Source organism: Pezoporus wallicus, unplaced genomic scaffold (assembly GCF_028554395.1).
Source record: "Pezoporus wallicus isolate ANWC-B61680 ecotype Strahan unplaced genomic scaffold, APGP_CSIRO_Pwel_v1 scaffold_11491, whole genome shotgun sequence".
Classification (NCBI taxonomy): domain Eukaryota; kingdom Metazoa; phylum Chordata; class Aves; order Psittaciformes; family Psittacidae; genus Pezoporus; species Pezoporus wallicus.
Window position 1 is genome coordinate 9,608,607 of NW_026642649.1, and position 17,307 is coordinate 9,625,913.

Genomic DNA, 17,307 nt, shown 5'->3' on the forward strand with positions numbered 1-17,307 from the left:
AACCATTCTATGATTCCAAGTCCAGAACACAGCTTTCTGTGGTAGATAACTTGCTTAAGTGGCAGCCAAATAGTTTGAGCTTTGACACCTTTGACACAGTCCAAATCCCTCTTAAAGACAAATGCTAAATGACAGAAAAGTCATGCAAATCCCTTTAAAAAAGCTACATTAAATATTCACTTATTTTAGTGTGGCTTCCGCAAGACATAACACATTATGAAATGCTATCCAAAACAATTAATCTGGTGAGAAAAAAAAGATAAATTCTTCAAGAGTGTGCTTATGGTGTCAACTTAACCTGCTAAACAACCCCTTTAAAAGGGCTGGCTTGCTCTCTACAAGTTGCATTAATTCTCTAGTTGTTGTCACTCAGGGCCCAGTTCTCCTCTCACGCAGTAACACCCAAACTATTCTGCACTCTTTTCAGAGTACTTTGAAACTCTGCATCCTTCTCTCATCTGTGGATCTTCCTCTTAGAATAGAAAAAAAGACCAGAAAACTTCTGTGGCCTTTTGCATGCTATAATTAGAATATAATTTCTGGTTGGCTTGTCTTTTTCTAGAAACTGTACCATTACAGTAAGCAGGGAATTAAAAAAAAAAATCCTTTTCTGAAATAAAAAAGGAAGACTTTCGACCAACTGTTTACTGTTTCTCTTTCCTCTTAAATTCAGTCTGGAAAACAAAGATGAAAACGAAATGATAAACAAACCTATGTGTGGACTACTTAAAAGGAAAATATTCCCTGTGTTAAGAGATATCTCAGCCATCTCAGAATGAACTGACAGGTTTACAGGCCCCAGTGTAACACTAAGCAGATCTGTCTACATCTAGACGTGTACAGTCCTATTAGAGCAGTGCTCTGTCCTAGAAAAGGAGACAGACCTTTCAACAGGCCTAATTAGCTTGAGCAGAAATGCCACACTGATACAGCAACACTTTTTCAGTGACAGCTCAGAAACCTCCACAGCATAGCAGTAGATGCTGACCCATTGGTAGCACTCTTACAGTTAAACAGCAAAAGCAACTCCATCTTTTGGAAGAACACTCCCTCCTCTTCTGGGAGTCAGCTCAAAAAAGTTTTCAAAAAGGCCCTTTCTGCTGTTTGAAATGTTTTGCAACATCTTTCACTCAACAGCACTTCTCATATGGGCAAGTTTGGGTACCAGACACCCACAGGAGGGTAAAAGAGATCAGCAGTGGGGACAGGAACACGTATGTTGGATTTTGACAAGGAGGAAAGATAAATCCTCAGGGAGCCAATGCATTGCACTGGGGAGCACAGATCTCAAGGGAGTAGTATAGGTGCAAATGCTCACCGCCGGTTCAGCTGCTCCATTTGCTGGATGGAGCCAGACCTGTGGATCCCATCCGGCGTTGCCGCAGTTGTGGGGCGCTGCCACGTGGTGGTTCGGTTGACGTGATCCACGTAGAACACCCTCCCATGGCTGTCTATCCGAGCTTCCCAGTCTAGGGTTGGAAAAAAAAGGAAGGGGTGATGCTGTCAGTGTGATACCTTCCAGAAAACTTAACTGTGGGAGATATATATATATACACACACATACATGTACACAAACAGGGTATATACACACAAGAAATACCATATATATAGTCTACATGCTTGCAATATATATTATGTGTATATAGTCAAAGTATACATTCAAATGTGTATATATACTATGTGCTTGTCTATATATATGTATAGGCAGCATATGCATATACATGAATATTTCACACACAGCACATAGGTAGCCTATGGAGTTCACTGCCATAGACTATAAAAACCAAGTGGCCCCAGTTTTTAAAGGGCTAGATAATGTTACAATTAGTAGCACTAGTTTGCTGGCTTGATTACAGGTCAGGGTAGCCACACAGAACCAATCCTTAGTGGAAAAGGATTATATCTGAGCTAATATGTCAAATCCCATGTATTCTTTTTTGCTGTGTTTCAGAACAAATGTGTTTCATTTCTCTCTCTTTTTATAAAGTGGCTTTGAAGGATACCACACAATTAAAGGCTCTCCTGGATACTGATCAAAGCCTGGTTGGACATATCCTTAGAAATCTCTCTAAACAGATGAGTATCATAAATCTATTGCTCTGATGGATGCCGAGTAGACTGAAAGTCTGCAGCATAATATTGAGCCTTCCATCACTCTTGTTTCCGTTTAACGTTTATATTGTCCCATGACTGAAAACTAAGTTATTTGGTATATGATGGCTTGTGGAAAATGGTAATGTTGATTAAAAAAAAGAAGTTTTTTGGACAGGAGAAATTCAGGAATGAGTTAGCTAGCAAAGTCACATATCAACTTGGTTGGAATGTATGGAATTAGTGATATAAATTCAACTTGCTAGCTTCACAGTTTTACATGATTCATCAGCTGATGACAGAGCTATGTAAATATATGCACATTCTTTCTACATGTGTTTATATACAAACCTCACTCACATTCACACACAAATGCACATATGGTGATTACCTTTGGCAGCAAACACTTCATCTTATTCCCATGTTCTTACTATGATACCCTCATCCCTGATGAGTCCACTCCTTCTATGGATCAAATTCAGGATCAGCTGGATTTCATACTTTATGTATTTTATCTCCTACAATCTAAGAGTAGGACTGAAGTTCTACCTCTTCCTGCTGCATCTGGAAACGTATCCTTCATGACCAGTTCCCATCCCCTGAATGCCAGCCCTGGCTAAACCCGGTTTCCATACCTGGGCTGGTTCCAGCCAAGTGTAGGCTGTGTAAATTCTATGGCTGGCTGCCCCTGGCATGTTAACATCACAAACCTTAGAAGAGGGGCACTGGGAGTCCTTGGGGGAATTTTCTGTAAGACTCTGACACAACAGCCATATGAACATGCATTATTTCTTTCAAAGCTGGCTGGAAGTACCTGACTTCTTACACACACAAAACCTATAGTTAAATGGGTACACACACCGCTTCTCACTGTGAACATCACAATATAACTTTCAGGAGAGGACTCTCTCTTCCTCCCACCAGGTAAAGATTTCCAAGGATACTGTAGCTGTTTCAAGAACAAGATCAAAGCTTTGTGAAAACAATGTCTAAAACATAAGACAGTGAAAAACAGCACACCAACAGATGCACAATGAAGGAAATCAGACTGACACATAAGGCAGGCTGAAGGCCAGAGCTTTGCTCAGCACACTGACACTGGTGGCAGGTGTACCACTGTTGGTGGGAACGGTCCTTCTGGAGCTATGCATTATCTGCAGTATCCTCAAGGAAATAATCTTGGCCAGAACAAAGGGGGCATGATCTATCTTAACATCACAAAGATATTTATTTTCCTTGCTGTTGTCTGGCAAAGGATAAATCCTTCACCCCATACTATTGCAGTATACATGTAAGAAGTTGAGAATAATAAAGGTTGATGGATAATTAGAAGCTTGTAGGCAATGCTGCAGATCTACACTCTAGACAGTCTACACAGAAAATGCTAACTGGTCATACTGGTCTGAAGTCTGCCGTTGGACACTTAGTAAGAATAATACTAGCCAATTACACAGTCAAACAAGGGATTCTCATAATCCAGCCCTGTGCACGACCGGCTCTAGAGGTGATGTAGCAGTCTCTCTCTTATTAAATGCAACTCAGAATTCCCAAGCTCCTAAGCATAGTAGTTGGAAGTCTAGGAGCAATGAAACTTGTGCAGAGCTTGGAGGTCACAGTGAAAACAGCAGGCCAGGATAACACAGACTGGATCACAACTTCAGGAAGATGATCTCTCGGATATGTACCAGACATCCAGCAGTGGTCTGTACAGACACGAACTGCACCTATCAGTAAGTGCTGCTTTATTAATCGCTTTATGTGTATATACACCTGAAACCATGGGTTGACACTTGCATTGGCATGCTCAAATATTAGGAACAGCATGTCACGTGGCTTTTGAGAAACCTGCAGCAGTATTTCTCATCAGCTGAACAACTCTTCTTCTGGTCTCCCAGGAAGGCTGTCAGAGGGTGGCAGGAGCACTTTCTGCCTGCCCACAAGAGAACCTGCAAGTCATACAAGTCACTGATGTTGCATACAATACCAGATTTGTGGACAGATGGATACCTGCACAGAGAGACAAACATGCTGATAGGTGAACTGACAAACAGAACTCTGCTGCTGAGCTGTGCTCAAGTCCCTTTGTGCTACTTCAGGGGCACAGGGGATGAAGGAAGCAGCCAAATCTCCTCAGGGTCTTTTGTCTGTTTTTCAGGCAAAATAAGACTGTGACTACAACACAGACCAACCTCCATCTAACCTTCAGATTCAGAGCATGTTGGAGCACAGGGCTGGGGACAGGACACTGCTGGTTCTGTTCTCCATCAGCCCAGTCATATTTCACAGCAGCCTTTGAAACCACTCTGATCTGTACCAGAAGACACAACTTTTTCTTCTGGCAGTACCACAATCCTGGCAGGGCAAAGTAAAGACACTGTCTTTCCCTTTCCAAGCTCAGCCACACCTTCAGCAAAGAGCAGCTCTGAACTGGGCACACGTATTTTTCTTGGCCTCAGTTCTGTAGGGTTTCCAGCAGTACTGGCAAACACACACATAATAAGGGGTGACTAATAATGCCGTCATGAGGCCGTACAAACTCTGAAAATCTCTCAATCTTGTATAGACCTTCACATTCAGACTGGCCATTATGATATTCCCACATAAAAAATGAACCTGTTCTAACTTACTTTCCTACATAACACTGTCTGAAATCCCAAATGTTGTGGGGTTACGATGAAACAAAGTTACTAAGAAAACTATTCAAAAGACAAAGAAAACTGTCCAGAAGGTTCTCCATGACCAAAGTAAAACCAGTCCATTTGCTGAACTTGCAGCACTGGCAAATCATCTTCAGCTCTATGGGCAGAAGTGAATGCTGCATGTGAGAAGTAAGCCAGGTTTGATCATACAACCTGGCTTAAAAATGTTTAAAATACAAAGTTTCTTACTTTCACATGACTAAAGAACTATTTATGTAAGACTAAGAGGCATTAAAGGCACTGAGATAGTGATACTGAATGCTAGAATAAGAAACATTTCTAGTTTAAAGTTATAGTTATTTTGAAATGACCTTAAAATTTCACGAAGAGTTTTTGGAAACAGGCTTCCTAGGTGATATTATTAAATTCAACATTTTTGCTCTCCAAATTAACATAGTCTAGTCCTATAACGATCAACATATTTAAGCCCACACTGCCAGCCTTTGTTGTAAAAAATGATGTTATATGCAAATGCTAAAATAGAATCCTACAAAGGGGTATAGTTCTGTATCATCACACATTGCATTTCATGTCCTTAAACCCTACCATGAAAGCACTTGTGAAAACCAGTGGTAGAAATACTTACCATTTGAGGATAATTATCAGAAAGAGGAAAAATGTATTGAATTTGTGATGGAAGAATACGGAACGGATTCACACTGTTTTGTTTACCTGAGCTGATGTCAGTGTCCTATCATTAACATCATTAATGGGGAATGTGCCCTATTTCCAAAGTCTTGAGGTAAGAGTGGGAGGAAGAGAAATATTTGCCTATTACAGAGGTAACCATTCCCATTTCATCATTCACTGGCAAGCCACAGTGGTACTCTAATAAGACTTCATGGGCTAAAGGCATTTGAATCATTCATGCTACTGTGCAGCTGACGCCAGCATCGGGGCTATTTTTGGCTTAAGGAATACTGACAGCATGGTTGGTAAACGATGAATTATTTGTCAATGGCCACATAGGCCAAATAAGTGTATTCCCTTCCTGGGCTTTGAAGAAAATAGAGTGCTTTGTGTATATGCCTGGTTGTTTTTCTGCGGCTCTGCACATTTTAGGTCGTTAAATAGGTGCCAAAGCTGAAAGGTGATGAGCAGCACATTGCAGGGCATAGAGTGCGCTCTGCTGGCCATTTAAAGACAATGCAGAAAGCAGGTAATCATGAGCGGGTAATCCCCCAGGAATACACACGGGAGAGGCTACAGAAACAACTGAAAACACCTCCAGCAGTTGATTCAATGGTAAAAATCCCGTACTGTCAGCCTGCTGTTCAATGACGCTAGTTAAGACCCTCTCATTTTTTATCCAACGTAACTGCAGATGCAATTACAGTCCACAATGAACATAAAATTCTCTGTTTTTCAAATCCAAGAGACAAGACCACTCTATGTGAGTTGCTTTTTTCCCAGCATCCACTGGTTTTGCACAGAGTTGGATCTGTCTGTCTGAGCATCCTGACTGTGAAAGGGTTTCTGTTGGACCTGCAAGCAGAGCTGGCAGGCCACAGGGACTGCCATCCCAAACCATCTTTGAAGTCAGCCACGGAAAACCTGGAGACAAATGTTACAGAGAAATCAGAGTACTTTGCTGATACACCACCCAGAAAGCTTTATAGTAAGGCTTCTGGAACACCTGACAGATACACACTCACTTGAGTTCAAATACACTGACTGGAAACAGGGAAATAGTATTATTTTCATTTCATGATAGCTAAGGAAGAAGATGGACCAAGGCAGAGGGGGGTTATATGGAACTTGTCCAAAATAACATGACAACACCTGAAACGAGGATCAAATAAGGGAAACAAAAGGGCATATTGCTTGGGTTCTGAAGAATGTGTATACAGAACAGATGGGGTTATTTAGAAGGACATACTGACCTCTACACTGTTTGAGTTAACAGGAAAAGCTGAAAAAACGCAAGAAATTAAAAAACTAAAGCTTACTTGGTGGAAGAGGCTCATCGATAGTTGGGTAGTGATGGTGCTCAGGCCTCAGAGAAGGAAGCTGGCTGACTGGCTGAGAATTATGGAGTAAAGGACAATCACCTACGGACAAGATATTCAAGACATTGAGAGTCATTCACTGTTTTCACAATGTGGTTCAAAAAATGTGCTATTGTAAAACAAGTGATTTTGTCAATAGGTTAGCCTGGTGTACTAGCAGCTCTGGTTATTCCTATTTCCAGGCACTATTTTAATAACAACTCATATGCCCAAGTTATTAAAATAATGCAATCAAGGCTCTGATCTCTGATTTGAGTTAATGCTAAACTGCTATGGGCCAGATTCTGGACTCATAATGTAAGCGAGAGAAGAATCAGGCTTGATCTCTGAGAAATACAGTGCATGTACAACCAAACTCATGCTTCTGCTGAAATTGGCAGGAACATGCAAAATCCTGGTTCCAGCTTTTAATTCACCACATCAGTGGAATATGAGGCTAAAAGCTGCCTTGAATCGTTATCTGCTTTTCTAAAAGACCCATGGCTAAGTGGGCTGGAACGGCAGGATTCTGCAGTCCCTGCAAAGCAGAAGACTATCCCCTTCTATAGGTAGTTTTCAAAACATGAAGAGTCCATCTTGAGTGTAAGGAGGGAGAATGAGAGAGGAATCAGAAACAGGTAGGTAGACAGGTGGTAGAAGAGGACAAAAGATAGTGAGACATAGTCAGGATCCAAGATAAAGAAGGAAGACCTGAGATATAGAAGAGGGAAAGAAGAAGAAGAGAGACATATAGTAGACAGTGCAGAGGAAGTTTTTAAACACTAACATTGTATGTAGGTCTATATATCCAAATATGAAATAAATGAAACCTAAACAAACGTCCAAACTCACGTTTTGTTGAAAGGAACAAGTAATTTAAGATCTAGTTAATGTTTATAGAACCCTTTTAGAAACTAAGAAGTTATAGTAGGGATGTAAAAGCATTCCTTATCTTAGACTGAACTGTGAGAATGAGGAACCTGTACATTAAAAACTTCACAGGTTCTAGAATTAAGATTCCTTCTTGATCTGTTCTTAGAATCTTAGAAACCAGAACTATTTATCCCACAAGCAGACACATTTGCATACTGTGTGGTAACAGTTTTTCACTATAACCTCCAGCTCAAGGTGGGCCCATTAATACAATCTGAATTGCATATATTTAACATTTACATGCATCAAAAAGATGCAGCTTATGAAAAAAAAAACATATTTAGCGTTTCCAACATCACCAGAACCATTCAGCTAAGCCAAACTTGCTGTGTGCTGGTTGTTTTAGCTGTCTTTAATGTCAGAATCTTAATAGCCTAAGAGTGAACATTTTGTTAAAGACCCAAACATACAGCTATCAAATGTGAAAAAACCCTACATTTACCAAAACTTATGGGTTTTCTTTAAACAACCAACAGCTAGAAGGCAGAAGCCAATTTTGTATCAAACTGTAAAGAAATCTCACACCACCCAGAACTGAGAAAAATCACTTAAGACAAAAATACTCCCTCTTCTAGGTGCTCTGATGATACCGTATGGCCTGTTAAATGTCTCCATTAAACCACTTGTGTATAGGCGTATCTCACAGCAGCATCTGCTGCATGTTTGGAACAGACAGCAGAGTTATGTAAGTTATTACTCAGTGTTAGAAGTCCATCTCTCATAGCCTTAAAAACTGTTCTGTTACTACAGGTGGTGTAGCACCAACTACCAGATCATCCATCTATGTTTCTTTACTTACCATAATTGACTCTCCCCTAGTCAAGATAGTTACGCCAAGCCAGCGGAAGCATGGTAGTATCAGTCACCTGGAGCGGATGGAGGTGACCACATCTACTGTATTTGTAACAGCTGCCAAGTCATGAAGCAATGTGCACATTTACTGAAGCACCCCCAGTGGGACTAAGAGAGTGCTAAGAGCAGGGCTGCCCTTCAGCCATGCTCCTTCCCACTTAATCAAAGCAAAGCCACCGCGAGCACTGCAGTGCCCTTTATACAAGCTCAAAGGGCACAATCTTGAAGCTGTACTGAATCCATATGAAGAAGCCACTTTCTTCTCCCATGTCCATTCTCAAAAGTATACACAATTCAAAATAACCACCCAATCTGTAAGCATGGTCACACACACACACACACACACGCTCGTGCCCCCTTAGTATACTTGCATATAAATGCTGTCCACACACAAAGACTCTCATCTGCAATGAGGGAAAATGGGTTTCTACATCTCTGTGTACTTCTGAGAATTTAATACTCTTTTTCAGGCTAGATTCTGCTTTGCAGAGAAAACAATTACCTAGGCCCAGCTGCCTACAAATCTTCACACAATCCAGTGTGTAAGGCCACCCTTACACCTTTCTTCCTGCTGGGAAATACTGCGCATGTCTGTGGCAGTGGAAGGTGGGGTGAAATAAATTGGGAATGGAGAAGGAGAAGGCAGAGGGATGCTTTAGCGGGGTTTCCCTGTGGTCCTCCAATATATTACCCTTTTCCTGCAATTTTAATTTAGCGTCACTTACAGTGGAAGACAGATGACTTGGGGTCTGGGAATGCAAAGACTACCTCTCAACCTTGCTGCATGCTCCTTAGATGCTAAGGCATTTACTTCTTCAGTTGGAGAAAAATGATACATTAGCTGAAGAAAAGATGTGTGATCAAACCCACCCTCCATGTAACTCCATATGACATTAAATGAGTTACAAAAGGAAGCAATTTAATGGAATGGTTTGGAGGGACTGGAAAAAACAGTACCTAAAATACAAAGATTAAAAATTACTTTAAGTATGTTTTCTATCTAGAGAAGGGTAAGGAGATGAGAACTTTGTTCAATATAGTTCAGTTTTGGAAGTATCTATGAAAAACCCCCCTCTGTTGAGTTGCCCTATGGCCTGTGAAACCTGAGGTAGATTTGTTTGATACTTGGGGAATTGGAATAAATGGGGCTAGAAAACTGGGTTTGTAAGAGAAATATTTGCATTTCTCCATGCTTATTATTGTGTGTGGCTACAAATCATACACAGAAACTGGCCTAGAACTTTAGCTGGTGTAAATCAGCATCTCTGCCCTTTGACAAGCACAAGCTGGTCCCCTCACTGACTACCAGAGACATGGCAGCACATCAGAATGTGAAATGAAACAATCCCAAGAAATAAGGAATGAGTTGGTGGATGTGGTAATTCTGATCTGCCACATAAAACACGGTAGCTAATCTTGATTTTATAATGATGCATGTGTATCTACAGGAATCCGTATACACAGATCCCCACCTGATTTATCTGGTTTGGCTGGGATTTTTAAGGACAGGCTCAATTATACAACCTTCCCTGATATCTGGCCCAGCTCACAGCCCCCAAATTTGTACGAAATAAACTGTGAGCAATCTGAGACCTTGATTATCTGATGCCTTCTGTGACATCCAGATAATCAGGGTTGCTCAGCGCATCAATTCTCAGGATCTAACCTTCTCTTCTGCTGCTTGGACCTGCTACTGGGGTGTCTAGACTCTCTGCAGCTCTTTGTGGGTTCCCACCATGAGCTACTAGTTCATCTGGCCACTGGGAGGAGCCATCCACTTGCTCCCTGTCCAGCTCAGGGCTCTGCACTGAATCTGGCACTGACTCGAAAGCACTGTTCTCTTCCTCATCATCATCCTGTGAGGAAAAGACCGTGCTCTCGGAAATCTTTGCACTGTCGACAGAGGAGAAGCGGGTATGGCTGGAGAAGCGATTGTTACTGTCATAACAGGAGGTGCTGTAGCATGAAGTGCTGTAGCAGGAGGTACTGTAGCAGGAGGTGCTGTAGCAAGAGGGGCTGTAGCAAGAGGTGTCGCACGCCTCACACTCGTCACCATTGGGCCTGGAGCTTGACTCGCTCTCGCTTCCTGTCCTGGGGTGTTCCCCATCCAACAGCCCATCATTTAATTCAGAGAGTTGCTCATCCAAGGTTCCAGGAGGCACCGTGCTCTGGCTGAAGTTCTCTTCAGCCTCATGTTCCAGAGGTGGCTCTGCTGCCACTGTCTCACTCTCACTGACCACCTCTTTATCCAATGCCTCCTTGACTGTAGATTCCTCATCGTTCTCCCCAGCATTGCCACCATCTTGGTCTTCTTCCCCATCGCTGCTCATCTGTGCGGAGGGCAGACTGTGGAGCAGGTTGTGGATCCGTATGTAGTGTGTGCGAGGGGTCTCTGGCTCACCACAAGCTGAAGCTATGACTGTCTCGAGTTCAGACACAGGCAGGGAGCATGGCCTGTTTTTCCTCTTTGCCGTGGTCCTCAGTTGCAGCTTGTTGTCTTCTTCCTCCTGGGCTGCAGCCCCTTCTTCCTGACTTTTCTCTACGTCCTTGCCAGCATGCACATCTGCACTCACCTCATCAGTATCTAACGTTTCGATGCTGGTCAAGACTTCACCATCTCCCTGAGTACCAGAATTGACATTGTTATTTTCCCTAACTTCAGTCTCAGGAGGAGACATGCAAGCCAGCAGAGCCAGCTGCTCCGTGAGGTCCGTAGCACTCAAAGAAGGCAGTGCTTCTCCTGGGATGGATTCCAAGGGCTCAGGAACTTGCACTGTATCAACCTCCCCATCTCCTGCTAGCTCTTCATTTAAGCTGTTCTGGTTGACTTCCCCAGGAGGTTTGACAGCCCCTGGGCTATCGACACTGTTCACACTGTATCCATTTAGCTGTTCTGGAGCTGTACTTTCTGAGGTCACTGTGTTGATGCATGGAGGCTCACCGAGGCTTTCCTCTGTGGGGTTGTTCACGGGGCTTTCCTGGAGTTCAGCTGGCTCAGGATCTGCACTAATGGAGACCTCTTCATCATCTGTATGAGATAGGAAAAGAAATTACTTACTCCTTTAACAAGAAGTGTTGACTGAACCAGAAGCTTGGCTGTGGGGGCACAGGTATCCACAGCAATCTGAGAAAATTGAAAGCATAAATTACAGTGTGAAATGAGTGGGAAACTGAGAAACTATCAAGAAATGACACATTTTTTGTTTTGCTAGGCAGTCTTTGTAGAGTGGATTTAACAATCAGGGGGCTTACTAATGATGATAATCTGTATGCAGCACCCTGCCTCCTTGCAACATAACCTGAAGGAAACAGGTTCTTGAAACTACTCTTTGAGACAAACTGGCATTGGAGGGAATATCATGGGTATGACAATGAAGTCTTTTAATGAAGTTTTTCTTGTCATGCTGAAGCTGACAGCACACCACAACAGAGAACGTAGACTTTTTCACACCACTGAAAGGCAGAAGCTTTCCCCAATACATCCTTTGATGTGATCCTCAACTGTACCACCTCCTCCCAGATACCAGACAAGCTGGGGTCTTTCACGCCATCCCAAGTGTACCTGAGAGGGCACTAGCACAGAGATGCAAGGAGCCCCCAAGCAACGCTCTTGAGATATTGACATGAAAGCCAAGGTTCAAACTTACACCATCATGACAGTGACTTCCTAATAACTACAAGAGAAAGTTAACCAAAACCAAACCAAAAGGGAGGGAAGGAGGGGAACATTGATTATTTTACTTAGGTTTTTCATTAAAAATAATCAAAATAACATAGTTTCTAACAATCTTTACTATTACATTCTCTGTTTTTATTTATGAAGTGATGAAATTCAGATGACTGCAAGTGTCCATGTAAGCAGTTCCCCAGGACAGGTAATTGAGGAGCAGATGATAATTTAGTTTTCCATCCTCTTCTCTCCCAGTGATGTGGCAGAGTATTTGAAACAGCCAAGAACAGATGAACATGAGACACCAGTACCTCTAAGCTAAGGGGAAACAGGGAAGAAGCTGTGACTCACAATGCATCCTGTGATGGGGAACTTTATGGACTGTCCTTTGCTCATGAGTGTACCTAAAGTCCCAGAGCAGTCAGGAATAAATTCAGATTTCTGAGGAGAAAGAATGCAAAGCAAAAAAGAACAAGACCTAGATAAATGATAGATTAAGACTGAGAATTACCTGGATGGATGGAAGAAGTTATCTCAAATCGGAACTGCAGCTGGCCACTGACATGATCTGTAGGAAGCCTGCGACCCAGAGTGTAGCTTACAACCCTGTCCCTGCAAGAAAACAGATATTGTCACAATAGACTATAACCTACCCAACATCTACTGTGCATAGATAAAGCTGCTGTGGCCTACAAATACACACAGTGGTTTTCCAAGGCTATTCAACCCAGCCATGAGGGCATGTTGACTTCCATACGAGAGAAAGAATGGCAGAGAAGGAGAGGACAATGTCTTCAATTACAATGGAAAAGCTGAATCAGTGACTAGACAGGCTTCTGGGATACACAAGCACGTATGCATATATATAGAGAGAGAGAGAAGGGTGGGAATGGAACTTCTGCAGTATGGGTATGAAAATACCGACACGGGAAGCAAACAACTCCCACTTCTGCTATTGTAGCAAGATTCCCTGCTGATCTGACCTTACCTATCCTTCCGTAGAACCTCACTTTTCTGTATTTCCTTCCCTTCACCATCTGCATAAAATTCAGCTTTCCTGGTCTTTCCTTTAATACCCTGTACAGGACAGTCCCCGCTTACCACCTTCTCTTTCCAAACTGGCTGAATGACTGCTCTTCATCTCTTTCCACCCCTCTTACCTCTATGAAGCTGAAATATCAGGAGAACACCTTCCTGACAAGGTTGATCAATGACTCCATTCTGTCCTTGTGCAGGTCCCTCCCTTTGCCACACTTCATCCACCCCTCAGAACAGAATGAAACTACAGAAGAGATTAACTTCCCAGCTGCCCAAAATGAGGCTGAATCAATGTTTGCAAAGCATTTCTTGAGTGTAAAGGGTTCACTAAATATTTATGCATCTTTGAAGAAACATAGTTCATTTCCAGTTGGGCCCAATTATTTCCTAGGATATAGTTTCACATGCATCAGAAACTCATGTAAATGAGACGATCACAAGATTTGTGTATGACCTTTCTGAACTTGTGTGTATACTTCTCATTGAGCTTGCCTGAGATTTAAAAGCCACTATAGTATTAAAACTAAGCCAGAAAGTATATAATTAGATAGACAGTGTTTACAAAAAGGAAGTAAAATAGGAAGATATAATCAGAAGATGATGAGGAATCTTCTCATACAGAGGGAAGCCAATGATATCAGTTATAGGGCTCTACCTTCTCCAAGCTGTTCTTTTCCATCTGGTTTCTAAAAAGCTACTCAATCCTCTCTACATGAGAAACAGGGAGGTAGCTTAGTCCCTTCTGGTACATTCAGCTGTCAATATCACAGCCAGTTTCTGAACCAGCTGTTCGAAAACACTTCCAACAAGCTCAGCTTCCTGCTGTTCCGCTGAATTGAGATCCAATTTTCAGAATTGCCTTCTTGGAAACTGCATTGTGTATGCTCTCCTCAGGAGATGACTCTTTCTCTCCCCACTCCTCAAGGTCTGAACCTTACAAGTTTAGAACCAACTTTTTGGTTTTGAATACTACCTATCTTCCTCAAATTGGTTTGTGTTACTTTGGCAGCATACACCTTCCCAGGACTTTCATGCAAAGGGGAAGCAGGGCAGGGCTTGTGAGCTCAAGTGAAGTGGTTATTCCTTGGTAGTAGGGTAGGGTCAGAAAGATTTAGCTACAACATGCCACAGTTTTTTTTTTTTTAATAGTATTTCCACTGTCCAGAAATTAAAGGGAGGAGGAACAGGTCTGGCACAATTTTAGCCCATAGGTAATTCCCTGAAACATGAAAACAGCCTGTTGATAACATTAAAAGAATATTAATATTGAAAATATTGCACTCTCCATATTCGCAGCCATAATATACAAAACAGTCTTCTTTCCTAAACGCCAGTTCTCACTTTTCCAAATGCAATGGATAAGGTTACAGAGGGAATTCTTTTTCTGGCCCATAGTCCTATAAATTCTAATTAAGACCAAGATAATTCATCAGACAACTGTCAGTCTAATAACTCCTCCTCAACATCATTATATCACTATAACGATATCTCACCAGGGACTTCAAAACAGCAACACACTTGTTAAACATCAGAGTAGCATAAGCAGCAAATTTACCCTATGGCATGTCTTTCCAAGAGGCGCTGAACTGGCATAGAGAGTTTTCCCAGGAAGCGCTTGATGATGGGCCGGCTCTTTGCAAATTTGTCTTTAACTTCTATTTCCAGGACATCCGTGGGTAGGGAGACAAAGCTGAATTGCTGCAATAAAGGAAGAGCACAGGACATGAAGCTGATGGCTGGGCAAAACAGTATACAGTTGCTCATGGCTTATGGACCTGTGTAAGCCTCTGGCTTTTTCACAGGACAGAAACAGTCCTTGCACCCCAAGGCACAAGCCTACAAAATAAAAAGAGCTTGGCCTCAAAGCAGGCAGGTGAAAGTACCTATAGGGGCTGCGTAATGCTGCAGAAGCAGGCTTGAGGAATGCATGGATTTCATTGATTCATGTCATGGTAGCACCCAAACACTTCAAACAAGGCTTGCCAATGGTAAGGACGCTATACCTACAGAAATCTAATGAACTCTGCCCTAGCAATGGTCACTGATCTAAATGTAATTGAACAGATTTTATGTTGGTTTTCTTTTTTTCTTTCCTTTATTTCCCCTCCCTCCCTGCCCCAAGACCTAAAAACATTAAAAAGCTGCACATAAGTACAACTGAATTGGCAGCCTGAAGAGATGTTTACTCAGCATTTCCCTCCAAGTGAATTTAGTCCTCTTTACAATCGTGTGGCCATTTGTGGTACTTTGGCTGGGAGGCACACCTCAGCAACTGAGAAGTGAGGATCTAGTGAGGTGAAGGATCACAGTTTTCAGATACATCCCTCTGTTGCTCTGTTGCTCATCCCTGTCCCAACTCTAAAAGGAAAAACTCTGAAAATACTGTTTATGTGGACCAAGTCCCTAACCTGGTTTACAGCATGGTCCCACAAAGAGCTAAGCCAAAAGGTGAGACAGGGCACAGGCTACTGGAACAAACAATACAGGGGAAGATAGGAATGGCACCATCTAAAACTGTTGCTGCTACCAAGTGCTTTGAAACATGTGTCCACCACCTCAGCCAAACTGGTTTTAAAAAGATCAATTTTTATTTTTTAGTAATATTTCAATAAGCTTTTAGGGACTGTGTGCATGCAAAGCTGAGGTAGGAACACAGAGGGTGATATTTTAGGTTGCAGGAGCAAGGAAATCCATGTGTACAGGTTGTAAACCTGGGAGGATTAGGGCACCTGGAGAGGCTTGTATCTCCCCAAAGGGAAAGCAAAGCTCTGGTTAGTGAAAATAGTGAAAAGCAAATGTATTAGATAACTTGGCCCTGCTATCTCCAAGACTGGCTCAATCCAGCACACACTTGGAGCTGGTGACATAGGTCACAATCATTTTTCCAAACAGACCTGCTAGTACTAGTATATCATTATTCAAAGAAAGCACATCTCTGCTGTGGTGTGCAGTAGTAGCAAAGCTGTAAGGTTGCTGTTCACCTCACAGAAAGGTCAGCATTGAACCAGAAGACAACCTCTGTAGTAAGTGAATACTGAGATGGATGAAAGGATTTTCTAGCTTTCCCGCTGCCAAAACCAATCTTCACAACAGAATCATGCTCTGGGTTATTGAGGCCTGAGTTAAGCCCTAAATTGCTTGCTCTATTGAATCATGATCTAATTTTCAGAAATGCTCAATTCAAACAGCTTCAAGTGAAACCAGTAAGCGGGATATTCTGTTAATCAGGCCCTGCAAAAATGCAAATCATCAGAGAAATACAATTCAAGTAACAGCAAAAGTGTTACTTAATTCTTATTTTCTTCTATAGCTTTGCAACAAAGGAGGTTACCAAAGAAGATAAACCTAACAAAAAGGAGAACATTAATTCTCCATGTATATTGAAAGTTGCTTTATAAAACTAAGTTGTATTATCATTACTGTTTCACCTGCTAAAAAACCCTCTGATAACTGCCATTTTATGACACTTACAATGAAACCAGAAGGGAATTAACTTTTAACTGAACAAGGGTATTGTAACATACAGCAATTTGCCATTTAATGAATTCTCTATTACTCTTCTGTTGACACCTCTACTGTAAAAAAGTTTCTGTGGGGTAGAGCATGCACACACACAGGTGAAAGGCTGAACTGTTCATAAGTGGAAAGTAAAACGTAGGTTACTGATCTGCACCTTCCTATGTAATTAGTATTTTGTCTTGTACAGCTCTGAAGCAAATCAGACTCTGCTTGTGTGTTTGTTTCCATAGTATCAGGTAGAACCAAGCCTGACAGCTCTTTCCTTGCACAAGAAACACACTGACATTTCCAGAGTAATTCTCAGCACCTGAGCAGTGAGTATGGATGCACAAAGCAAGGTGTTCTGGCATCAACCAAAGGAAATATCATTTTTTCCTTGAACAGGAGTGCCCCTCAGATGTACAAATGCCAGGATATTCCATGCAATCTGGAAAATCAAACTTTGTTCTGATTTCTTCACCTGCCAACCACACTGCATGCGAGGACACATGAGACTGCCCTGTGACCAGCCTCTTGT

General features: G+C 42.0%; 1 protein-coding gene across 10 annotated transcripts in view; it reads right to left on the reverse strand.

The window, feature by feature from the left end:
• The window catches only part of HECW1 (HECT, C2 and WW domain containing E3 ubiquitin protein ligase 1), a 246,136-nt gene that overhangs the window by 59,534 nt on the left and 169,295 nt on the right, over positions 1-17,307 (reverse strand). For 4 of the 10 annotated variants that reach the window (XR_008975135.1, XM_057431262.1, XM_057431260.1 and 1 more), the window contains 5 exons: positions 14,827-14,969; positions 12,745-12,845; positions 10,230-11,591; positions 6,740-6,841; positions 1,319-1,469 (listed from right to left, as the gene is read on the reverse strand). Coding sequence is in view for 9 of the 10 variants with exons in the window: in XM_057431262.1 (XP_057287245.1) it covers positions 1,319-1,469; positions 6,740-6,841; positions 10,230-11,591; positions 12,745-12,845; positions 14,827-14,969 (1,859 nt within the window). In the remaining variant the exon portion in view is untranslated. The remainder of the gene's footprint in view (positions 1-1,318; positions 1,470-6,739; positions 6,842-10,229; positions 11,592-12,744; positions 12,846-14,826; positions 14,970-17,307) is intronic. The other 6 variants (XM_057431266.1, XM_057431265.1, XM_057431264.1 and 3 more) reach the window with 5 other exon arrangements.